The 25,399-nt window shown below is 58.2% G+C and overlaps 1 protein-coding gene across 1 annotated transcript in view; it reads right to left on the reverse strand.

Moving 5' to 3' along the window:
- Nucleotides 1-11,617: 11,617 nt before the first annotated feature.
- The window catches only part of Sez6l (seizure related 6 homolog like), a 101,788-nt gene continuing 88,006 nt past the window's right edge, over nt 11,618-25,399 (reverse strand). Inside the window, exons 15-21 of the mRNA XM_048340700.1 lie at nt 24,141-24,335; nt 22,550-22,741; nt 16,318-16,512; nt 14,650-14,682; nt 13,883-13,997; nt 12,643-12,745; nt 11,618-11,647 (exon numbers count right to left, since the gene is read on the reverse strand). Of these exons, the coding sequence (XP_048196657.1) occupies nt 11,618-11,647; nt 12,643-12,745; nt 13,883-13,997; nt 14,650-14,682; nt 16,318-16,512; nt 22,550-22,741; nt 24,141-24,335 (863 nt within the window). The remainder of the gene's footprint in view (nt 11,648-12,642; nt 12,746-13,882; nt 13,998-14,649; nt 14,683-16,317; nt 16,513-22,549; nt 22,742-24,140; nt 24,336-25,399) is intronic.

A 25,399-nucleotide genomic window follows, 5' to 3' on the forward strand; every position in this document is an offset into this window, starting at 1 on the left:
GGCAGTGGCCGTGGAAGAGTAGCAGGGAGCCGGGCCGGCCGTCAGTCCTCCGGGGTCCCCGGCGAGCACCACACAGGGCAGCGCCACGCAGGCTAGCGTGGAGGGCACTGGGAGTCAGGGGTGGCAGGAGGCATGGCAGCCATGGCCCCGCGGCCTAAGGGCGAGGCCGGCCTCGGCCACTGCTCCACACCGAGCCGGTCACTGTGGAGGTGGGGTTGCCACGAAGGGGTTGCCGCAGAGCGTCGCTTCGGAGGGGTCACTGTCGTGGGCTCACTGTGTGGGGGCGGTTACTGTGTGTGGGGGTCACTGCACTGTGGGGGGGGTCACTGCAGAGGGGGTCACTGCACTGGGGGTCACTACATGGGGTCACTGTGGAAGGTCACTGCAGAGGGATCATTGTGGAGGGGTCACTGCACTGGGAGTCACTGAGGAGGGGGTCACTGTGCTGGGGTCACAGTGGGGGGTAACTGCGGAGGCACGGCAGTAGCGGGGTGGCTGTTGCAGTGGGGTAGCACATGCACACATTGTTCAGTGGTGGGGGGAAGTGTCAGGAAGTGCAAACCTGGCATGGAAAGAAGGAGGGAGAGAAACAGGGTCAATGTGTAACTGGAAAAGCCTCTGGTTGTCCTGTGAGATCAAGGTATCAAGGGACACTCTGCAGCCTTGTAGTTTTCTCTCTCTCTCTCTCTCTCTCTCTGCCCCTCAAATAATCAGATACCCCCTCTCCTTCTCCATTAGGGACTGACAACAACAGTGGCCCATCCACTGTGAGCTCATTTTACAGACCAGAACACGAAGGCCCAGAAGAGTTATGCAAGTCACCCAAGGTGCACAGGGATACACACCCCATCTGCCTCAGTATCTAGTGTCCAGGACAGTTTCATAGGCTGATTATCTTTGAAACACTGTACTTTGTGATGAAAAGAAATGTGGATCCAAAGTGTTGTAGTGAGTGGCAGAGAGCCAGACAGAGAGCCACAGGCTCATACCTGGGAGCTGAGTCAGGAGGATCATAGTTAGAGACCAACTCAGGCAACAGAAGTTTGTGAGGACCTCCCCTCCCCATCTCGACCAATAAAAAGCTGGTGTAAGCATCTGTCATCCCAGCTACATAAGAAGCATTAATAGGAGGACAGAAGTCCAGATTGGCACTGACAAAAAGAGCAAGACACCATTTAAAAAATAACCAGAAGTGGGGCTGGGAATGTAGCTTAGTGGTAGAGTGCTTGCCTAGCATGCACGAAGCCCTAGGTTCAATTCCTCAACACCACATAAGCAGAAAAGGCTGGAAGTGGCGCTGTGGCTCAGGTGGTAGAGTGCTAGCCTTGAGCAAAAAGAAGCCAGGGACAGTGCTCAGGCTCTGAGTCTAAGCCCCAGGACTGGCAAATAAATAAGTAAATAACCAGAAGATAAAGAGCTGCAGGCTATGGCTCCAACAGTAGAGCGTCTACTTAGCAAATGCTAGGGCCTGTGTTCTATGCAGTACTGCAAGACAACAACAAAACACCAAAAGCTCCCATCTGCAATCCTAGCTACTTCAGAGATCTGAGAACTGAAGTCTGCATTTGAAAGCCAATCCAAGCAGGAAAGTCCACGAGACTCTCATCTACCACTAACTACCTAAAAGCGGAAAGTGGAGTTGTGGTTCAAGTGGTAAGACTCCAGTCTTAACTAAAAAGCTAATGGACAGTGCCCAGGTCCTGAATTCAAGCCCCAGTATTGGCACACACACACACACACACACACACACACACACACACACATAACCTAAATGACAAAAGGCTTTAAACATCATGTTCTTGACTTCTCCTTTCTCTCCTCAGGTCCCTGGCCGTTCTTATTTAATCTGCTTTTCCCAGGACAGCTCTGGACTCGGAGCCTGGGCGCTGTGGGGTAGCCTCATCCCTGGGGTTATGAGGTGAAATTACAAGGGTAAAGGGAAGGTGGAAGCCTTTCCAGCCCACTGTCTCAGTTTCCCTATGTGATCAAGACCCTGCTGCCCCAAACAGTCCCCTTGCTGGGGTCCAGCACTCCAGTTACCCAGATGCTAGACAATCACAGCCTGGCCCCAAGCCCCGCACCCCCAGCTCTTCCATCTTCCTCTTCTAGCACTCAGCTCTCCTGCCTCCCGCAAGCCTGAGCATCCCCTTCACTGGGGCTTGCTACTCTGAGCCCTCCCTCTCTGCCTCAAGCATCCTCCTTTCTTCTGGGGACTGACGTGGCCTGAAGACTTCCACAGTATGGCAGACAAGGGACAAAGTGGAGAAAGGCTGGGCCGAGTGTGCTCGGCCAGGGTACTTCTGGTCTCCCTGCCCCAGAGGGAATCAACTCCACCTATTGGCGGGGCTCTGCTGGTGTTGTGTCACCTGTGACACGACACTGGGCCAGGAGCAGGTGGGTGATAGTAAGCTGTATACAGTGTGCTCAGTGCATGCTGGTGACCGCATGCAGTGTGGGACACTGAAAGGAAGAATCCCAGGGCCTGGACCCCGACAGCTCAAGGTGAACCTGAGCAATCAATCGCCCGAACTTGCTAAGCTTCCATGGAAAGAGAGCTCACCCACTGCCTCCTGCTCCTTCCCAGTGTCAGAGGAACAATCACTTGACTACAACATTTAGTAAGTCAACACCACACGCACTGAATATTCATGGGGTTGTTCTGCTTCTAGGAAAAGGCACAGGAGTGGGGATGCCGAACCCCGTTTCTCCTACTGTGGTCTCAATTCGCTCTCAGAGTCAGGAGAAGGAGCCAGGGCCCAGGGTGCAAAGGCTCGGTCCTTCCAGCCCTCCCCTCTCCTCTTTAGGAAAGGGGAGAGAATCTTCCCACAAGGTGCCTCCTTTGTACAGAGCCCCAGGATTCCTGAAACTCAGTGTGAAACTCAGCCGTGATAACACACACTTTCGGGAAAAGGGCTTTTCCTGCTGCAGCTGGGCTCCAGCTTCACATACCTAGAAGTGAGTTCCCGCCAGCCAGCCTTGCCATTCAAGTTGAAGTTCAAGAAAACGCAGGCACAGAAAGCAGTGGGGTGGGTGAGGAGGAGGGGCCGATCCCCAGATCCCCAGCAGCTCCCACTCCCAGCAGCCTCCTCTAAGACCCAGCCAGAAACAAACACAACCAGAAGGCCAGAAACATCACCCAGCACTAGGCCAGGGCTTCTGCCTGCCTGCCAGTCACTTGTAGCAGGCCTGGCCACTCAGAGAAGGGTTTATTTACAAAAACTTACATTGACAAGAGCCGTTACATTGACAGGGAAACTCTCAATGCAACTCTCCCAGCCCCTTCCACTCCCCCACCCCAACTCCCAGCCCCAAAAGGGGAGAAGAGAAGGGGGGAGACACTAACACCCCACCCCCACTCTCAGGGGCCACCGTAAGGTCTGGGGCTGGCTTCCTTCATACAACCCGCTCATCTGAAGCTTTTACTCTTGTCCCCATCCCTGAAGGGGACACCTCACAGGGCTGCACTTTTAAAGAGTGTGCAACCTCAGATCTTGAAGGTGGGCTGGCCCTGGGAAAGAGGATTCCAATTCATGGCCAATCAATGATCACTTCCCACAGGATGGACGCCTGGGCAGTGGAGGGGGTGGGGTCCATCTCAGCTTGTCCACTTCACTCAGCTCAGATGACCAGCCCCAAGCTGCCCAGGGCAAGAGAGCCATACTCATCCCCAGGCTGAGAGGCTGGGTCCCTGGCAAGTCCCCCAAGGACCAGCCCAACATAATACATAATACAGGCCACCCTCTCCAGCGGGGACCCAGCCCTCCCCTCCTCCCATGAAGTGGGAAGCCAGGCGCAGATGGTGACCCCTGGGGGTGGGAGGGGTGAGAGTTGGGGGCGGGGGGAGTGGGCGGGCTAGTAAAGATGGGGGGAGCAGGAGTGTATGGCAAGGGATAACCCACGGGACATGTGGGAAGTGGGTGATGGCGGGGGCAGGAAGGGGGGCTGGAGGAGGGCGTAAGGAAGGCGAGGAGGAGAAGGGGACAAGAAAGGGGTGACTGGGAGGAGGAGGGCGATGAGGGGGAAGGGAGGAGGAGGTGGAGGGAAGGAGGAGGGGGGAAGAGGAGGAGGAGGAGAAGGGGAGAGAAGAGGAGGAGGAGGAGGAGGGGAGGAGAGGAGGAAGAAGCGCTGAGGGGAGCGTGGTGATGGCGATGGCGGTGGCGGTGGCGAGGCCGCCGGCCGCATCCCGCTCTGCGGCGGCGCTCAGCCCGCAGCTCGCGCTGGCCGCCGCGGGGACCCCGGGCCGGGCCGGGCCCGGCCGGGGCGCGGGGACCCAGGCAGTCGGAGCCCCGCCGGCCTGGCCGGCGCGCGCCCCGCACCGGCCCGGGCCGCGCCGCCCTCCCGTCCCGGCGACGCCGCTGGCTTACCTGCGCCGGGGCGCGCGGGCGGCGGGGAGGCTGCGGGCACCCGAGCGGCGCCGACCCCGAGGCCGGGACACGCGGACGGCCCCTGCCCACGCCACCGCCGGCCTACGCTGCCGGAGCCCTGCCGAGCCCAGCCGGTGCCCGCGCCCGGTGCCGACGCCGCGCTCCGCGGGGCCGCGAGGACTACAACTCCCACAGTGCCGCGCGCGCTGGAAAGGGGCGGTGCTCATTGAGGGAGGGCGTGGCCTGGGGATTGATGGGGCGGGGCCTCGGAGGGCGGGGCAGGACCCCCCTGCGCGGACACCTGTACCGCCCAGCCTGAGCCTGGGGCGCGCCCGTGCGTCCTCTCCGGAGGGTCCGAGCTCGGGCACCAAGGACCGAGCCCGCCAGAGCCCGGAGGGCGCCAGGACCGCCTTTAGGTCCCGCGTGCATCGTTTCCATCTCCCGGCTTTGGGTCTCCGGGCGTGTCCTTCCTGTTCTCCCCGTCCCGTCTTCTCCTGTCACTTCCCTTGATTGACAGAGTCAGCATTGCACCCCGGCCTGCGCCCCTCCCCCCCGCAGGATCTGGGGTGAAATCACAGGGAAAGTAATTTATTTGTTCCGTGCAGTGTTGACTGGGGGTCTGGGGCCGGGCCTGAGCCCCGTGATTGCCTTGGCCCCGGGTGGGCCCGGTGCGCACGGGGCGGGGCGGCGCCCTCGGGCCCAGGTGGCAGCGCAGGGCTCCTGAGGAGCTTGGGTGGTCCTGAGCCAGGGGAGTGGGTGGCCCGCCCACCCACCATCTGTCCCCGCCGCGGGCCACCGCGCCCACCCACGCATCTCCACCACGTCCCAGAGGCACCATCACCCCTTCCCAGGATCCCGGTGCTGGCCCGGAGCCCCGGCCTGCGCTCTGGGGTCTCCCACCCTCCCCGGCCTGGACCTAACAGCCTCCCTGGCGTTACTCCCCACTTCACAACTCCAAAGCAGAACATCGCCCTCCCACCCCACCCCATTTTGTCCTGCTAAAATAAACCTCTCACTGGACACCATAAGATGTGCCCCGATTTGCTGAACGGGAGCAGGATCACTCTGTGTGGACTTGGAGGGGCTTCCCGGGGCGTCGGAGGCCTCAGGAGCCGGCAGAGGCCTCTGGTAGGCCCAGCTCGCACCATCTCTGTAGTACATTAAGAATCCCCTGGCGCCCTCTATAGAGGACGACCCTGCAGTGGTCGGTGACCAGTCGGGAGTATTTATTTGCTCGGTAAGAATATCATCAACACCATTTTACTCACCCTGCTGTTTATTTTATTTTGTTTTGTTCATTTGCGGTACTCCATCCAGCCCGTGTGACCTTCGTGGAGGAGTTCTGGCAGGGAAGGGGACCCGGCCTCCCACAGGGGACCCTGGGGTAACAGGTCGACTGCTAACTGGGGTGGGGGGGGCTGTGCAGGGGGAGCTAAATGAGCTTCAATTGCCTGCCCTTGGCTGGAACCCCTCAATTCAGAGCCAGCTGGCTTGGAGTGGGGCTGATGGGCTGGGGGCGGGGAGAGGCCACGCTTGTGGCCGGAGTCTGAAGGGCTGAATGCATCTCCCTGAGGACTTCTGGCACACAGTGTGGCATCAGATGGTGGTGGGGGCAGTGAGGGGTGGGGGAGGGGAATCACAGCCTAGGAATGCAAGGATGGCTCAACCTTTAAAAATTAGTTGTTAGCAGGGCACCAATGGCTTATGCCTGAAATCCTAGCTACTCCAGAGGCTGAGATCTGAGGATCACTGTTCAAAGCCAGCCCCACAGAAAATTCCCCATGAGACTTATTAACCACTCTAAAATCAGAAGTGGCTCTGTGGGCCAAAGTGGTAGAGTGCTAGCCTTGCGCAAAAGAGTTCAGAGACAGCACCCAGGCCCTGAGTTCAAGCCCCACAACCGACAAAAAAAAAGAGGAAATTAGTTGTTGTAGTCCAGCTTTACTGGCAGGATTGTTTTTAAAAAGTTCACCTTACATATGCAAAAATAAAGAAAGAATTTGGCTTCCTTCATGATTAAGAATTCTTGGCAAAATAGGAATTATGTCAACCTGCTGAAGAGCATTATGGTAGAGTTATGAGAGTGCTTCTGATAGTGCGTGTACGTGTGTGAAGCTGTATGTGCAAGGGTCATGAATGCATGTGGGTGTGCATGACTGTGTGCACATGAGTGCGTGTTTGTACAATAGTGTGCACCAGGTGCTTCTGTGTATGGTCACAGTCACACACCTGTGTGCAGTTTCTGTGTGCCGGTTGGCACAGACATGCGAGTAATCCTGTGGGCAAAGCCAAGCCACACACATGAAGGTAATGGAGAGGATGATGGTGATGATGGTGGTCTGGGAGATAACATATGCCTGGATTATAGGCGTGAACCACCATACTCAGCTCTGTAACTCCTTCAGTCTGCTCCCCCATCCCTGGTCATCCCGCATCCCACAGGTAAGCCCAAACAGCTTGGTGTCCACCCTGCCAGCACCACCCCCTTTCGAGTCACACCTCCAGTCACCTTAGGACTTGGCTATTTTGGGGTATATATGATCGCAATGTGTGCCTGGACTCCCATCCTCTGGCTATCCCCCGGGGTGGCTGGGATAGCAGGCCTGCACCTCTGCATGTGGCCAGTGTGTGAAATAGAGTCCGGCAAACCTTTCTGCCCAGCGTCCCAGGTCTCTGCTTCCCCAAGTAGCTTGGATCACAGCACCTGGCAGTTCGTCTCCCTTTTGAATCTTTTCTTTTCTTTTCCCCTCCGAGTGTCCTCTGTAGCTGTCATTTAAAATTCCTCTCCCGATGCTCCATTTCTAGCGGTTGTTGGGAGAGGTGATTATCGCCCATGTCGCGTTCCTGCCTCCTTCCTGCCTCCCAGAGCAGATCAAAAAAAGAGATAGAAAATCACATGTGCAGTGACACGCCGTTTTTTTTTTTTTTTTTTTTTTTTTTTTTAATCCCAGAGAGTAGGAGGTGGATTGACAGGCAAGAGCTTTGGGGTTCCTGGGGTGAGGGCTTTGGCAGGAGGTGTGGGTGTGTGGTGTGAACCCCAGCCATGTGGGAAGCCAGGAGGTCCCAGGCCTCCCGGGGTCGGGTCAGGACGCTGGCAGGGAGGCCGGCCTCGGGGTCTGCAGCTCCTGCAGCTCCTGCTGGGGCGTTGGGGTTTCCATGGGAGCAGCCTGGGCTTGGAGGAGGCGGCCACAGCTGCAGCAGCTGGGGGTGGGGAGATGGTAACATCACCTCCTTCTGGAACTTTCTCTGATATGGGTCAACTTGCCCTCAAGCAGGAGAGGTGATTTGGGGCCACAATGAAAATCGTTCCCCAAGACCTCACCATCCCTTCACCCCATCAGCGAGGGAGAAGGATCTGGAAGGAGCATGGGCTGTGCAGAGAGAGAGGTCCAGGCCTGGCTCTGCGTGGGACTCAGTGGGGGGAGGTCACCTGCGGACCCCTTCTGCCTCATTTCCCGGTGTGTTTATCTCATTCCCCCACCTCCCCTGGGCTCTGCATGTGTTCTGCTTTTATTTTTTTTTCCTCATGGCTGGTGTTCCACCATTCCAACCATACCTCCAGTGCAGCTTTTTGCTCATTCTTTGGAGATAAGCATCTCTTGGAACATTTCTGCCCCGGGCTGTCCTCAAACCACAATCCCCAGCTGTCAGCTGCCTGCTCGGCTCGGGTATGGAGTGAGCTGCCAGAGCTGGGACCCCTCCTGCCCTGTCTGGATGGAGGTGAAGGGAGGCCCAGGAGGAGGACAGGGGCAGCTGAGGCCCAGGGGGGGGAAACGGCCTGGGGCCGAGCCCTGCCCAGCCACCGCCTCTAGGCATCTGCCCTTCATTTCTTTTTCTTTTTTTCTCTTTTTGCCAGTCCTGGTGCTTGTACTCAGGGCCTGGGCACTGTCCCTGGCTTCTGCTCAAGGCTAGCCATTTTCTGCTTTTTCTGTGTATGTGGTGCTGAGGAATCGAACCCAGGACTTCATGCGTGCTAGGCCAGCACTCCACCGCTAAGCCGCCTTCCCAGCCACTTGCCGTTCATTTCTTCCACCAATATTTAAAAATGCCTGTTGGGAGAGAGCCCCGCCCCCACCGCCGAAGCCCCGCCCCACCTCCCTGCCAACCGCGGAAGCCCCGCCCCATCGCCCCATCCCCTGCCGAGGCAGCTCCAATGCATGGTCACTTATTTTTTCTGCAAGGAGGACTGAGCAGGGCAATCCGCCCACCGCCGGGAACTGTGAGGTGAGGCAGGTTGGGGAAACCGAGGCCAGGGGTTCAGGAACTTCGAGGATTCAGTGACAAACACCCGGGTCCCCTTCCTCCCCCGGGCCCTCCTCCCTCCTCCCCAACCCGGGCCCTCCTCCCTCCTCCCACCCCGGGCCCTCCTCCCTCCTCCCACCCCGGGCCCTCCTCCCTCCTCCCACCCCGGGCCCTCCTCCCTGAACCCCGCTGGGGGGTCCCAGCTGTGTAAGGCGTGGCGCAGCGCTGGCTGGTGCTGTGGCCGAGCCCGCTGTGGCCCGGGCCTTTGCCCGGAAGCTCGGCCCCCGCTAGATCTGACCGCTTCTCCTGAAAGCACAGACTGCCGAGCTGGGGCAGGACCCCACCTTGTCACAGGGAGAGGGTACCAAGGAGTCCGTCCACCAGCCTGGTTTTCACGTCTTTTATTAGCATCAATGTACACAAAGTGGAAATGACTTCCTCTAGCTTAGAAAGTCAGTTTTTTCTTCTAAATTCTGTTCAATGATTGAAAAATGAAAATGTCCTTGGAGAAATCCCACTTTGGGGGTGCGAGGCCACCCATGGCGTCTGACCGGGGCTCTCCCCGAAGCTCCCCAGTCATCTGCCCGTCCCTCCTTCGATCCCACCACCCCGAGCCTGAGCCCCTGTCCTCCAGGTGGTGGTGAGGTCGCAGACCCGGCCAGAGCTCCCACCGGCTGTCCGGGAGCCGGGCGCGGAAAGCTGCGTTCAGAATTCGGTAATGAGGGCCATGGGGAGCCAGCCGTTGAGGTCTGCTAAAGAATTCTAGCATTTCTTTTAAAGCAAAAGGCTGCGTGCGCTCCGAGCTGTGGTGGGCCGAGTGTGAGTGGAGGACAGGCACCGTGTGCGAGGCCAGCGTGCGGGGTCACACTCTCCGGGGACGCGTGTCCTGCTGGGGTGTACACTGGCCGAGGCAGCCGCAGCCGCTCCTGGTCACACATACTGATGCATGATTTAGAGAAGCAGCGGTGATGGGTCAGGATGAGAGGCCGTGGACATTTTTTTGGCACTGTGAATGTGTTCCTTGACCCGTCACACATTATAAACCCACATTCAGATACCAATGAAGAAAAGGAAACAGAAAAGAATCAACCAGCAACATGTCTTTCCCATCACCCTGTACACGTCGGGCCGAGAGGAACGGCTGCTCCTCTCCCACAGGAGACGGGGCTCCCAGAAAACAGACCACAAAGCAACACCTTTCCTCTCCATCAGCGGCCAAGAAGAGGCGGGCAGGGCGCTGGCCAGCACGCAGGCGGGGGCCAGCCGTTTGGGCAGGAGCGGGATGGGGGGGTTCTGCCAAGGGTGGGGGGCCTTTCCCTGTGCTCAAAGCCAGGGCTGGCTTCTCCTTGGCAGAGGAAGGTCGGCCCATTCCCTCCGATTCTTATACTCTCCCCGCCGGCAGCACTGGCTCAGGCCGGGACCCTGGCCCTGATCTTCCAGCCCTGGTGGTCCCCTTTCTCACAGCTGAGCTGTGGGGAGCTCCTCTGGTAGAAGGCAAGCCATGGGACTGGCCGTCTCTTGCCATTTTCTAGAAGTTTCTACAGCCAGTGCACAAACAAAGCTCCCGCCCACCTGTCGCCCCCAGGCAGCAAGGTCCTGTGCTGATCTGTACACCAGTGCTTGGGATGCAATCCCAGAAGCACAGAGGGCGGGCCGAGAGTGCCCAGGGCTACTGTGCCGTGGCCTGAATCCTCCACACCGTGTGTGTGTGTGTGTGTGTGTGTGTGTGTGTGTGTGTGTGTGTGTGTGTGCTGCAGGCTAGCAAGCCACCCGGCCAGCACCCCACATGCCATCCAGGCCCCTCGTCTCTCTGGGCTTAGAAAAGGGTCCCCAAAGGACCATGCATGGTGTCCCCACAAGATATCAGGATGCATGTGGGGTGTGGGGAGGGCTGTAACCTCCGTGTCCACCTGGACCCCCCTCCCCACGCACGCGCTTTGCTGTGATTTCCCTATGGCCCTCGTCCTTCCCACCCCTGTCCCTCCCTGTCCCAGGCCTCAGAGGGCAGGAACTCCCCGGGGTCAAAGGTCATATACCCCAGAATGCCAGGCCAGGAAAGGGAGCTCACCCCTGGGGTTCAGAACCTGCCCTCCCTTCCCTCCCAATGCCAGGTATGTCCCCCTCCCCCCCTGCAGATCCATTGTCCCAGCCCAGGGGTGCAAGGCCTGGGGCAGCAAAGAACATTTTAAACCCAGCTCCCTCCCACATCTTCCTCCATGGCCACCCTCGCATTTCCCATCATCCCCCTGCACCAGTCGCTCACGCCTGTAATCCTGGCGACCAGGCAGGGAAAAGCTGTGAAACTCTTACCTCTAATAAACTACTGGAAACGCCAGATGGGGCGCTGGGGCTCCAGCGGTAGAGCGCCAGCCTTGAGCCGAAGCTCAGGGCCAGTGCCCGGGCAGAGCTCATGCCCCAGGCAGGGCCGGCCGGTGCGCGCACAGAGAAGCCCCCACGTTCCCCTTTCCCCTGCCTCCCACCGTCCTGTCAGAAAGAAAACCTGGTCTTCATCCCCACACCTGGGGAGGCCGGGAGGCCCGAGGCGGTACTCCTGCGAGTCTCAGAGCCCGTGGGTGCGCGTGCGGGGGGTGAGGCCTGCTAGGGGTTGGTAAAATCCGAAAGGAGGGCACGGAATTTATTCTGCAAAACGGAACCCAGGCTGCGCTGCAACCCAATGAAGCCGCTGCCGGGGAGCCTGGGGCGGCGAGGTCTGTGCGGAGGTCAGCGTCGGCTCCAGGCCGGCCCGGCCCCTCGGCCTGGGTGCTGGCTGGTGGTGGGTGTTTCACGTCTGTTTTACCGTCTCATGCCCGCCTGTTGTCCGTCTCCTGACTGTCTCGGGACAGCCCATTGCAATGTCAAATAGAATAAATACAGTGAGGGAGGAAAATGGCAGCTCTTCAGCAGAGTCCGAAGCAGACGGCAGACACTCTGGGTTGCGGTCCGGTGGCGCGGGCTGGCGCCATGTCTGGAGGAGGCTGTGCTGACTGCCTCCCACTCGGGCGCGGCTCTCCTTAGATAGAAACCTCGTACTCCCTGGTTTCCTGCAGGGGACAGACGGGCAGACCTGGCCAGCTCTGCTTGGCGGGGCCGTCCCCCGGTCCTGGAGTCTCCTCCCTCCCCAGGGCCCCATGCACTGCCCCGTGATGCCGCTCAGCCCCCAGCCTGCTTATGAGCAGATGGCTCGTGGCTTATGCTGGGGTGTACCGGGGCACATGTGCACATGTCTGCAGGATGGGGCACCACTGGTTCCGGGGTTAGCAGAGGGTGTTACTCAGCACTAGGTGATTGAGTGTTGGGGTCAGCTGCACCTTTAAGGGGCCACAGCTGACCTCAGCCTGTCCCTCCCCTTCCTGTCTTTAACAGGAAGAGAAGGAAGTCTGACATCACTTGAGGGACAGCCCCTTGGGACCAATCAGGGGCCCCTCTCTTGTGCCCGCCTTTAGGGTATATCTGGGAGGCTCCTCATTTGAATAAACAGAAGCCCTAGAGGTTTTCTCCAGGGACCCACGCGTCCGTGTCGTTCTTGGCAGCTTTGGGGCACCCTGCAACCACACGCCACCGAGGCTACCCGTGGCCATCGCTCCGGCGTGAGCGAGAATGGACCACCCAGGAAGGGGCGGACAAGCTCCTTCCCCCCCCCCCCCAAGCGAGGGGCAGTCGAGAGAGAGACGAGGCTACCTGTGGCCATCGCTCCCACGTGAGAGCGATAAAGGGCCACCCAGGAAGGGGCGGACAAGCCCCTTCCCCCCCAAGCGAGGGGAAGTCGAGAGAGTCCACAATTGAGCTGCCTCATGTGTGGATATGAACACAGCCCTGAGAATGGTGGATCTCCAGATGAGCAAGTGCTTGGCATGTGTGCAGTGTAGCAATGCCAGTCTCGGCCCGTGGCAGCCAGCAGGATGGCACCATGGGCAGCGGCTGGCATGGCCCTGTGTTCAGTGTGTGGCTTGTCTCCCAGGCCCAGGGGCAGAGGCATGGCAGTGGGTGAGGCGGGTCCCTTCCCTCCCCACGCCCCGAGAGGGGTGCCCTCACTCACCCCAGTCTCATAGATGGGGTTGTCGAACTCCGTCTCCACAGTGATCTGGCTGTAGGGGTGTGCATACATGAGCGGCAGGCGGAGGCTGGAGTAGTAGCGGCACCTGGCAGGGGTGAGAAGGGAGGTGAGGGGATGTACCCCAGTTGGGCTGGGGAAGTTGAGAGGGGAAGGCGAGACCCGGCTCCACCTCTTCCCATCCCCCCACCCCAACTGGGGGGAAGTGGACTCTGATTTGTCTGTCAGGTGACTCACATCTCTCTTCACTGCAGAGTGTTTGTTGAGCATCTATTGCATGCCAGGCTGCCTTGAGAACACTTCAGGGCCACCTGGTCAGCACTGGCTTACCTGTTGCTTACCCCCGGCCCCCCTTGCCTGTCACTGTGTGTTCAGAGTCTTACAGGTTCTTCAAGTTGTCTGCCTGCTCTCACTTCACTCCAGACCAGCTCAGGGACAAGGCCTAGGAGGCCCTGGCCTGCCTCAGGCCCTCTGCGCGCACCTTTCTCTGCCTGATGCCGGCCTCTCCCCCCCGTCTGCAGTTACTCAGATTATCTGTTTCCAAGCCTGCTCAGCAGCTGCCTCCCTCTGGGGCTGCCTCCTCTTCCTCTGCTTAGCCATGGTGGCCAACACCACTATTCCAGGGTTTTCTTCCTTCCCATTTTCCTTTCTCTTCCCGCACGGAAGGTCACCTTCGGCTCAACTGCAGGCTTTTTTTTGGATACTTCACACGCTCTCTATTGTTCACGGTGATGGGCTCCAGAGCCTGGAAGACCTTGGGACTCGCGGGGGAGGCCCAGCGGGTGCTGTCTAATGTCCGCGCCCCCAGAAACCCTAACTCCTTGGGGTGGGGCTGGGTCTTATTCCTCGCGGGGCGCCCAGCGTTCCGGCCAGGGAGCTCAGCGCAAGGCAAATGTCTCCTCCACCGAAGGCCGGCTGAAGAGGGCCTACCTGTGCAGGAAGGCCTATCTGTGTGGGAAGCCAGGGGCGGGGCTACCGTGTGAGGGCAGGAAGGGGGCGGGGCTACCGTGTGAGGGAAGGCAGGGGGCGGGGCTACCTGGAAGGGAAGACGGGGGCGTGGCTACCTGGGAGGGAGGGCAGGGGGTGGGGCTACCATGTGAGGGCAGGCAGGGGGCGAGGCTACCGTGTGAGGCAAGACAGGGGGCGTGGCTACCTGGAAGGGAAGACAGAGGGCGTGGCTACCTGGGAGGGAAGGCAGGGGGTTGCATGCAAGGGGCGGCCCTACCGTGTGACGTAAACGTAGGCCCCGCCCAGCAGTAAGGAGATGACTAGGACCGGGATGAAGATGGCCAGTGCCATGTTCCCACCTTCCAGCGACGACTCGGCTGCGGCTTCTGCTACTGAACGCAGCGACTCCTGAGTCCCCGTGCGGGGCTGGGGACCGTGACCGCTGCTCTGCACCCGGCCTGGGCGTCCCCAGCCTGCTCGCCGGGGACAGCAAACTGGGTCCGCGGGACCCAAACCCCGACCACCCTTCGAGGTTGGCTGAAATCCGTCCAAATCCAACTCCAGGCTGGGCAAAGCCCGACTACGACGCAGGGGCCCGAGCAGGGCTCCAACCGGGGCCCCGCTGCCGCTGCCGCTGCCGCTGCCCCATGGATCCTGCCAAGTCCCTGTTGGAGCCCAGCCACGACCGGCTCCACCTGGTTCACCTCGCACGCACGGGTGTGACGACCAACGACCCCAGCCCGCCCGCGGGGCCAGGCCCCAGCCCCAGCCCGACCACGGCCCCCCCTCCCCGACCCCATCCTGCAATGGACTGGCATCCATTCCCCTCGGGTTCTCTGTAGGACCCCAGCTGCAAACCTGGCGACCTTGTTCCCTTACAGTTTTGTTTGCTTTGCAATTATTTTTGGTTTGTTTAGTGTGAAGGCAGGATTTATTACTTATGCCATTCACTGTAGGGATAAAGCTACTGAAGCACTTGGCCTTGTTTTATTTTTTGCTAGTTCAATGTATTGCTTAAAAATACTATTATGGAGTGGGACTCACCTTCTAAAGCATGTTCAAAACTGTCTTGATTCACTGAAAGAGAAACAGAAGCGCTGGTCAGTGTGAAGAGGGTTCACTATTTGCACAAAGCCATACGTCTGATGCCTTGCTTTGCGACATTGTGTGTGTGTGTGTGTGTGCACATGTGTGTAGGTGCTGGCACCTGAGGCTTGAACTCAGAATCTCAAGCCAGTGCTCTGCCATTTGTGCATGCCTTCAGCCTGGCATTTTGTCTGCCTAGGCTGGCTTTGAACTGTGATTCTGCAGATTTCAGCCTCCTGAGTAGCTGGGGTTATAGGCATGAGGCATGGAGCCCAGCTTTGGGCAGGTTTTACACATCCCAGACAACTGTGGTCAGCAGGACAGTCCTCAGCCTCATGGGGAGGAAACAGAGCCGCAAGACCAGTGGGTCCTGAGCACTCACCATCTGCTTGGTAGTAGCCAAAGTCACAAGGCCCCGCACCCGCCTGGCCCATCCTGTTCCTGTAGACAGCTGTCAGCGCCTCCATCCAGGGGGCAACCTGACCTCCAGAGGTGCAGCGATCACCCATCAGCTCTAGGAGCTAGAGGTGGAACTCCACCCATCTCTCCATGCTAACCACAAGATTAGGGCCTTCCTTGGCTTCATGCAGGTCAGAGCACTGACCACTGGGCAGTCTCCAGACCCTCACCCAAAGCCAAGCCCGGCTTTGAATTCACCTTTATACAAATCTAGCTTCACAATTTTTGAGGTATTGGGGTTTCAAGTCAGGGCCTCAGGCTTGCTGGACAGGTGTTCCACCATGGAGCCACGCCCTCCACGGAGCCACGCCCACCACGGAGCCACACCCACCATCTCTGAGCCTTGTCCTTACCATAAAGCCGGGCTTGACTGAGCCACACCTACCGCCTAACCTGTTTCCACTGTTTTTAAGACAGATGTTGATTTTGTTTGCCTAAATTGGCTTGGGCCAGACTCCTCCTAATTGCTTCCTGCTGTAGCTGGGATGACAGGAATGTGCCACCACACTTGGCTTATTGATTGAGATGAGGGGTGGGGTCAAGAAAACTTTTTGCCCTGGGCTGACCCTGAACTGCAACCCTCTTGATCTCAGGCTCCCGAATAGCTGGGATTACCGGTGTGAGCTACTGTGGCGGGCAGGCTTCATTTTATTTTCATTCCAGACTTATGGATTAGAGTTTGCTCTGCATGGTAGATTGTTTTCCTTGGCCTGGGTAATTGAAAATGATGGTTGTGGGTTCCCCCTGCCTGGGCCTCAAAGTCCTCAAGGTAGCTGAGCCTGAAATGCAGCAACAAGGACTGCTGGGCCTTCCGAGGCTGCCCCACTCCGCGGTGAGGAGGGAGGGGAGGAACCAGGCCTTGGCTGAATTCGTCCCAGCCCACATTCATATGTGGTGGCACTCGGAGGTTGAGCCTTTGCGGGTATTAGGTCAGGTGAGGCTGCACAGGTGGGGCCCCCCTGCTTGCCACAAGTGGCTTTACAGGAGGAGGAAGAGACCTGAGCTGTCCGCCCTGCTTGAGCCCTCGGCCTCCCGGCCTGTGGGAAGAGCTCTGTACACTAGCTGCCATGGAACAGGGCCGCCGGTCTTGGGCAGCATGGTGGCCCACCTTCTCAGAGCCAGCGGGGTGGGGTGGTGACCCCCCCGGGCCCCCGATGGGCTCTTTACCTTTGCAGACAGGCAGGGGCCCGTTCCAGTGGGATGGCTGCCCCAGGATGCAGCGGATGGTCACCTCGCCTACGAGCTCGAAGCCCTCATAGCACATGAAGGTCAGGAACTCTCCAGGCAGGTAGAGGCGCTTGTACAGGATCTGGTACCCATTCTCAGGCAGCCCTGGGTTGTCGCACGCCAGGGACTCCTCCGCTGGAATGCAAGCCACAGGCAGCCCTGATGAGCCCTCGGGGGCCATGGGGGCCAGGCTTCACCCCCCTCCCCGCAACTGCAGCCCTCCTCCGGCCCTAACTCACACCCACAGACCCCTGCTCCTCCTGTTGCCCCGACACAGGACCGTGGCAGAATGAAGGGGGCCTCCCCGTGTACTGGCTTGCACATGTGGCAGCCTCTTGGATCCTCAGTGTGGGAACACTAGCAGGAACTCAGGACTCTGGAGGATTGTATGTCCCAGGGGCTCCGAGTGAAATGAAGAAATCTTCTCAGTTCTCAGCTTACATCAGAGGGACCCATCCAGGTGATGTCTTTCAATACCCAGACCTCCCTTCTCCTCCTCCTCCTCCTCCTCCTCCTCACCTTTCTCAGTGCCAGCTGCCATCTGTTAGCATTTCCCCCTCCTCAGGTCCTCAGCTCCTCCCATTAGCCCCCAGATCCAGTCAAACCTAAACTCCCTGCCCTAGAGCTATAATGGGCCACTTCCACTCACCATCTAGACCTACCTACTTCCCCTCTAGCCCCAGAGAGAAGCTACCACCTGGATAAGGTGCAGAAGCCAGATACCATGTTGCTCCCTCTCCCGTGGGAGATATGGCCCCACTAATAAACCTCCTTATACACCTTCTTCTCCTGTTCACGACTATCTCCGCATGGTCCCCTGGGATGGCTGGGACATATCCTTTCACCATCAACCTTTCCTTCCTGCACCCAGCACACAATGGTTTGTCTCCTGGAGGCCTTGTTGGGACAAAGGGCAGCCAGAGGCCTGGGAAACACCTGGTGCACCAGGAGCCCACACTGCCATCTAGTGGCCAGTCTCTTGATTGCACCCACCTGGGCCCCTAATAGGTTAAAAAAACCTTTCAGCTGGGAGCCAGGGGGGGGGGGTTGAAGGACTTGCCTCTGTCCTCCATGTATCCGAAGGTGGAGTATGAAGGATGAACCCAGTTTTCCCATGCCCACACAGGCACTGGACAAAACCGAAGGTGTATGGGAACCTGCTTTGATATGCAGGCAGGGCAATTCACCTAAGCCCAGCTGTAAACAATACATTGTGGGCCCAACCCCCCCAGACCTAGTAACCTCTGCCTCCATGCTCAGACCCCTTATAAGCCTGGTCCCAAATTCACCCCCTGGCACAACCTCTAAAGCCGAGGGAAGGTCTGTGCTCCTTGCTGTTCCTCAATAAACAGTTTTCTTTTCCATTATCCATTTTCCTAACAGCGGTGGCTCACGCCAGTAATCCTAGCTACTCAGGAGGCTGAGATCTGAGGATCGTGGTTCAAAGCCATCCCAGAGAAGAAGAGATTCTTTTTTCCAATTAACCACCAGAAAACTGGAAGTGGTGCTATGGTTCAAGTGATAGAGCGCTAGCCTTGAGAGAAAAAAGTTCAGAGACAGCACCCAGGCCCTGAGTTCAAAACCCACAATTGCAGACAAAACAAAACCTTTCAACATGTGACAAAACCCTCCAAATGTAAAATAGCCTCCTTAGAGCTAAAGCGTGAGCCTGGCTGAGCAGCTGCTCTCAGGCCTGTTCCCAGCTGGAAAATCTTTTTTTTTTTTTTTTGGCCAGTCCTGGGGCTTGGACTTAGGACCTGAGCACTGTCCCTGGCTTCTTTTTGCTCAAGGTTAGTACTCTGCCACTTGAGCCACAGTGCCACTTCTGGCCATTTTCTGCATATGTGGTGCTGGGGAATTGAACCCAGGGCCTCACGTATATGAGATAAGCACTCTTGCCACGAGGCCATATCCCCAGCCCCCCAGCTGGAAAATCTTGACAGCTATGGGCACTGAACAACTCCCTGTTTCCTCTCCATCCCTGGCCAACACGCCTACTTCTCTAGAGTCAGATGCCTCTGTCCTTCAGTAGCTGGCATATGTGGCCAAGTAGAATGTGTTCAAGGTCCGTCAAAGGTGCAACGTATAAGCATTCCCTTCCTTTTCAGGGCTGTGTAGTATTTCACTATGCACAGAATATGTTATGTTTATCCACTCCCTGGCTCCTTCCTGCTTCTGGGCTATGGGATAGAAGTAGCCATCAGCAGGGTCCTGAATCCCCCCTAATTTCAGTTTTTTGGGGGCTATATACCCACAGTTGTGTGCTGCAGGATTGCTTCTGTGTCGAGGCCAGGCAGTCTGGTTTCCCCACCCTGTGCTCCTACCAGTGGTTTCAGTGACTTCTGGCTTCACGTTGGAGCCTAAGGGGGCTCACTTGAGTGTGTGAATGCTGCGGTGGCCACAGGGGAGGCCTGGCTCTCAGAATCGCCATGTGCTCCCACTGTTGCAGTGGGGACCCCAAGAGAGTCGGGCCTGGAGGCCCCGGGGTCTCCACAGCTCAGGCTTACTTTGTTGCCTCAGCCCTTGGGGTGGAGGCCCAGGGCCAGGTCACTTCCCGGGCGGCCTCCTCCACTGCCTCCCTGTCCTCCCGCCCTCCTGCCGACTGCAGCGCCTCTCCGGAAGGCCTGGGGCTCCTCCCTCTGGGCTCGTCTTGGCTCCTCCGTCCAGCTGAGCATGGTGGGCCGAGCCCAGCCAGCTTCCGACCTCGCGGCCTCCTGGGACTCGCGGGCCTGGAGCAGGTTGAGGCCTGTTCCTTGCTCTTAGCTGATGTGGAGGCCCTGGTGGCCCCCACCATGGGCTCGCGTCGCGCCCGGCTCACTGGCACCCTGCCCTCGCGGTCTTCGGTGGGATACTGGGCCAAGCCCAGAGCTGAGCTAACCCTGTGCAGGTCCTGCCCCCGCCCAGCCCCCGAGGCTCTGCTAAGAGGGTGCGGTGCAGCTATCCCCAGCTCCTGGCCTGCAGAAATGGCGGGTCCACGCTGCAAAGTCATATCAACCATTGCCTCAAAGCCAGGAATCCTAGCAACTCAGGAAGGCTGAGATCTGGAAGACTGCAGTTTGAAGCCAGCCTGGGCTGAACAGTCAGGAAGCCTTTGTCTCCAACCAACTAGAAGCAGCAGAGCTGGAGGCATGGCTTTGGTGGTAGAGCATCAAGCTGAGCAAGCGTGAGGCCTTGAGTTCAAACCTTGGTAGTGGAGGAAAATGTATCCCTTTGGTACCTAGGTCTGCAGGAGGGGGCCCAATGTGCTGGGGACTCCATCCTGGGGACTCTGTCCTGCAGCCTCCACAGGCGCCCACACTCCCCACCTCCTTCCCAGAACACAAACGCTCATCCTGTACTCACGGTGCAACTTCCATCTCAGCCGGTTGAAAAGTTAGCGCCTTTTAGAATGCACAATTGCATCTTTATTTAGCCGACAGACACTTATTGAGCAACTTGTTATGGGCCAGCTGCTATGTCACAGTGGTGACTGAGACAGATGTAACTCCTGCCCGTGGGACAGGGTACCGGAGGCCCACACCTAATGGGAAGCTCTTTCTCTGGGAGTATGAGGCCCCAGCAGGCCTTGAACTCGTGATCCTCTGTGCCTCCTCCTCCTCAGTGCTGGGATCACAGGCATGCAGACTAATGCCCAGCTCTGCAGTGTTGTGTGTGCCGGTGTCAGCTGCAGGCTCAGCAGCTGGTCATGTTCTAATGACTCTTCTAAACAAGTTCCAGCAGAACCTCTGACCCTTGGCCCAAGTGAGGGCATTGCCACCCCAAACTCCCAGGTGCACAGCAGGCTTTCAATAAATACTTCTGAAACAACCTGGTGCTCATTCAATCAAAGGCATGTGACAGAGGACAAGGGCCCAGGGGCTCAGGTTGTATCTGTGAGCCCCAGGTGGCCTCCCCAAGCCTCAGTTTCCCCATCTGTAAAATGGGTGATTGCTGGGCCACTGTGAAGATTAAATGGTTCATGCCCAGAAGGAAAGCAGCATACAGTAAGCACACAATAAGTGCTGTTTTTATGACTGCTGTCATTGCTGCCATATTCCCAGGACAACTATCCTCCTGTTGAATAAATTTTAATAAATTCTTTTGACTTGTCCCTCCTTCCCTCCCTCCATCCCTCCCTCCCTCTCTTCCTAATATTTTTTCCTTTCTTCTTTTCTTTTCCCCCCATCAGTACTTGGATTTGAACTCAGGACTTATACTTGCTTGTACTCTACCACGTGAGTCATGCCTCCTGTCCAGCTTTTTTTTTTGGCCAGTCCTGGGCCATCAACTCAGGGCCTGAGCACTGTCCCTGGCTTCTTTTTTGCTCAAGGCTAGCACTCTGCCACTTGAGCCACAGTGCCACTTCTGGCCATTTTCTGTATATGTGGTGCTGAGGAATCGAACCCAGGGCCTCATGTATACGAGGCAAGCACTCTTGCCACTAGGCCATATTCCCAGCCCCCTGACCAGCTTTTTGATGATCAATTATATAATTATAGATGGAAGTCCAGTGAACTTTTCTGGTTGGGCTGATCTTGAACTTCACCCCTCCAGGTCTTGGCCTTTTGAATAGCTAGGATGACAGGTAGGAGCCACCGGGCACCAGGTGAAATGTGCTTTGTGTCTTCCAGAACTCAGGGTAGTGGGAATAGAGCAGTCATAAGCTGATTGCAGCCACAGTGTGGACGGCTGGGGCGGGGGTCATCACAGAGGAGAACTCCCTCCCTCCTTTCTCTTCTCCTCCCTGGAGCTGAGGAAGCTCCCTGGTCCAGTTTGGTGGTTGCTGGGCAGACAGAAGAGAATGCGAAGCCACAGTGGCACCTGCAGTGCCTGGAATAACCAGCAGAGGGAGATGAAGCACGGAGGTGGCCTTTCCGGGGCCATTGATTCGTATGCACCTAGACACAGCTCACTCTTGCACGGACTATACCGCTGTACCATCTCTGCCAGTGCCAGCCCAGCCCTGGTGATGGAAAGTGAGCAGACAGGTGCACAGACCCGGATGGAAAGGACGATGCTGCTTATTTTGGAGATAAAGTCTCAGGTGCCAGTTGCTGAGATGTCGGGTGCGGTAGCCCGGGGGGGGGCCTGGCTCAGAAACCTCAGAAATTCTTGGACTTGGAGCATCCCAGAGGGGTCTTTGAAGATGGCGCCTCATTAGTAAATAGCCGTTCTTTTTCTTTCTTGAAGAAAATGGTATTCCCACCTTTGGTATTTGTTAACAAGCCTTTATCCCTAGCTTTCTCACCTGCAGGTCTCTATGGCCGGATGGCTGAAGCGGGGTTTGATCCCTGGTGGCCTGGAGGCCGGCCTCCCTGCTGACAGGCGTGGAACCGCAGGCCCCACTGCACCCGAGGGTGTGAGTTCATCGCACGGTGCTCCGTGGCAGCCTTGGGGAGCCTTGGCCTCACGGGGCTTCTTGGCGGAGGCTGGCCAGAGCCTGACCCACGGGCTCCACCGGCAGTGCTTGCCTCTGCCCATCGTCGCTGTCAGCACGTGGCTGTCCCAGGACCCAACCCCATCTCCAGATTCCTCTCCCTCGTCCCTCTTTTGAGATGGGGTCTTGCTACACTGCCTGAGCTAGCCTGTATCTCCAGGATCAAGAGCTCCTCCTGCCTCAACCTCTCCACCAGCTGGGACCTCAGGTGCCTGTCACTGGGCCTGCTTTCCTTTCCGGTAAGGCTCTGCCCCTCTGTGGCCCCACGCTTTCTTTAGGCCATGGTGTGAGTGATGGCTGGGACCTCTATGAAAAGCTCTGGGTTCAGAGCTAACCTCCACTCAGCAGCTTGTGTGAGGAGAGGCAGTGGTCTAATAGCTCTCATCATAAGTAGGTTTTCCCTCCCTCCCTCCCTCCCTTCCAGAGAGTCTCCTTAAGTCACACAGAATGGCCTAGAACTCTAGCTGCCTGCCTCAGCTTCCTGAGAGCTGGGATTACAGGTGTGCACCACTATGCTCAGGTTTTATTGCCTTCTTCTTACCACAGGGGGACAATAACCCCAAGCTCCTAGGACTCCTTGGGGATGAGGAGAGGGAAATTCAGGAGTGGACTTTACCTGAATACTGTAGTATAAGAGCCTCAGCCTGAGTCAGCCATTGGGGAGATGGGGTGATGATAAAATCCCCCCCCCCCCCCCCGCCGCAAGCCAGTCCTGACCCCCTCCCCCTGCTCAGACCCAGGGAATGAGGGACTCACAGACACAGCGGGGCAGCCGAGATGTCCAGATGGGGGTCCCTGTTTCACGGCTGTAGCAGGTGAGCAGGGAGCTCCCCTCCAGCACGAAGCCGGGATTGCAGGCGTACTGGATGGTGGCGCCCACCAGCAGCACAGGGTCTGAGATCAAGCGGGTAGAGTGCTCGACTTCTCCAGGGTCTGTGCAGTACATGACTGTGGAGACAGAACCAGACCACGGGGTGTCAGGGCATTCTGGAATGATCTAGAAAACTTCCTAATTTGCCCTTTTGGAAGCCAGTAAGCCATCTGCTTTAGAAAGATGGTTGGGAAGGAAGACAGCAGGAATTGGAATCTTTTTAAAAAGGATTTTCCCAAAGACTTTACAGGAAGGCCCAGAGGCCTACATGTTAGGAGGTGAGTCATGCCGGTGTTTGGAACGGGAAGGAAGCAGTGTGCATGCTTAGCTTGGGCAAGTCCTCCCACATGCGGGGTGAGGGACAGCCATGTTCTCTGCGGGCTGAGCCTGCAAGGAATCCATTAGTGCTCACACTAAAACACTCACAGGGAGAAAGGAGAAACAGTAGGCCAATCAAAAAGGAATTAAGTAAGCAACATTGTTTATTCCCAAAGGTATCCATCTCTCTAAATTAAAAAACAAACATGTACAGAGAGGGCTTGTGGCTCATGCCTGTTGTCCTAGCTACTCAGGAGGCTGAGATCTGATGATTAAAGTTTGAAGCCGGGCTGGGAATATGGCCTAGTGGCAAGAGTGCTTGCCTCCTATACATGAGGCCCTGGGTTCGATTCCCCAGCACCACATATATAGAAAATGGCCAGAAGTGGCGCTGTGGCTCAAGTGGCAGAGTGCTAGCCTTGAGCAAAAAGAAGCCAGGGACAGTGCTCAGGCCCTGAGTCCAAGACCCAGAACTGGCAAAAAAAAAAAAGTTTGAAGCCAGCCCTGTGAGACTCCTCTCTCCCATTAACCAGCAAAAATCTGGAACTGAAAGCCTGGCTCAAGGGGTAGAGTGTCAGCCCAGTTAGCTCAGTTGATGGTGAGGCCCTGAGTTTCAATACTGGCATTTGGGCTGGGCGGTAACTTGGTGGCAAAGTGCTTGCCTGGCCAGTGAAATGGTGTCCTGATCCTCAGTACCAAAAGAAAAAAGACAAAACCTGGTTATTTGCAAAAAGGAAAAAAAAAAAAAAGAAAGAAAAGCAGGTGTGAACAGTTTGTATCTATGAATTTCCTCATGTAAACTATCAAATATGTTGGTTTTTTAATGTTTTTGCTTGCTTGTATTTCTGTGCTGGTGCTGGGGCTTGAACCCAGGGCCTTGTCTCCCTTGGCATTCGAAGGCAGGGCTTTCAGGTCCCTTAGGGCAGACAAGGACAGTGGTTTCCAGGCGGGCTGCCGCCCTCCCTTTCCACAGCCACACCATGCCCTTTCCCCTTCCTTTCTGTGATCTTTGCGGGTCCCGAAGGCCTGAGATCCCCTGAAAGCTACAAAATGAGGTTTGGGGTGAGTGGGCCAGGAGAGAGGAGAGGGTCCCACCGTGACGGGTCCCCACCCGGGACGGGCGTCCCCAGCCAGGACGGGCGCCCTGGCGGCGCTCACTCTTCTCGCAGAATGGGGGGTCGCCGCTCCAGCTCAGGTCCCACTGACAGGCGAGGGTGTCGCTGCCCACGATGTCGTAGCCCGGGTCGCACTGGTAGGTGACGCGGGCGCCGCGCACCAGCTCCGAGTGGGACGTGGTCTTCCAGCCGTTCTGGATCTCCGGCAGGTCGGAGCACGAGTCGTTCCGGGATACCTCTGCGGGGGACAGTGCCTGAGACTGCGGCCTGGGGGACGCCGCGGGCGCCGGGGCAGAGCCGTCCCCGTCCCCGGGGTGAGCCCCAGGAGGCGCCTCGGCACCTCTGCTCGGCCTTCTGCAGAGAAGGCCGCGCGTCCTCAGTGTCCCGCCCGCCTCCTCTCCTGAACACCACGATCCTCACCCCGAGCCTGCCCCGGGGCCTCCGTCACCCCGATGGACCGCTGCCACCCGAGCACGCCCCGGGATCGCCGCCACCCGAGGCCCCTGTCACCCCGACCGCCCCGGGACCGCCACCACCGGAGCACGCCCCGGGATCGTAGCCACCCCGACCCCCGGGATCGCCGCCACCCCAACCGCCCTGGGGCCTCTGTCACCCCGACCAACCCGGAGCCGCCGCCAACCCCGAGCCCGCCTCGGGATCGCCGCCACCCCGAGCGCGCCCCGGAGCCTCCGCCACCCCGAGCCCGCCCCAGGGCCGCCCTCATCCCGGGCTCGCGGTGGAGGCCGCTGAGACGGAGGGGGTGGGGGCGCGGTGCAGGCGCCGGGCCCTCCCTGAAATCCTCGCGCACCCATCCCTTGTTCGGGGAGTGGAGCCACGTGGAGGTAAGTGCTTGTTGATTATACAATAAAGACAGTGACTGGAAGGTTCTGCGCATACTGCGCCGCCCCGCCGCGCACGGCTGGGGTTTGCAGGAGAAAAAAGCTGGTTCGCCGCGCAAGCTCCGCGCTCCGGGAAGCCCGGGCGCCCGCAGTGCCGGCACTGCTCGCTCTGCCTGCGGGGAGGCCGCTGCGAGCGGCCCGGGCTTCCCCGGAGCCGCGCGGGGATTTTATTTGGAGCAGCGCGGCCTACCGGGCCTGCGCGGAGCAGAGGCGCGGGGGACGCCGCCAGACGCGCGCGGGGAAGGGGGGTGGGGTGGGGATAACAGAGGCCTCCATTTTTAGGGCTTTGAAAAAAAACAAAAAAACCACTACACAAAAACCTAAAAACCAAAAAATCCGATCCGCCGAGCGCTGGATTTAGGACGCAGCTGCAGACGTTGGGGCGGGGAGACGGCGCCGGGAG

This window comes from Perognathus longimembris, chromosome 3, assembly GCF_023159225.1.
Source record: "Perognathus longimembris pacificus isolate PPM17 chromosome 3, ASM2315922v1, whole genome shotgun sequence".
NCBI classification, from domain to species: domain Eukaryota; kingdom Metazoa; phylum Chordata; class Mammalia; order Rodentia; family Heteromyidae; genus Perognathus; species Perognathus longimembris.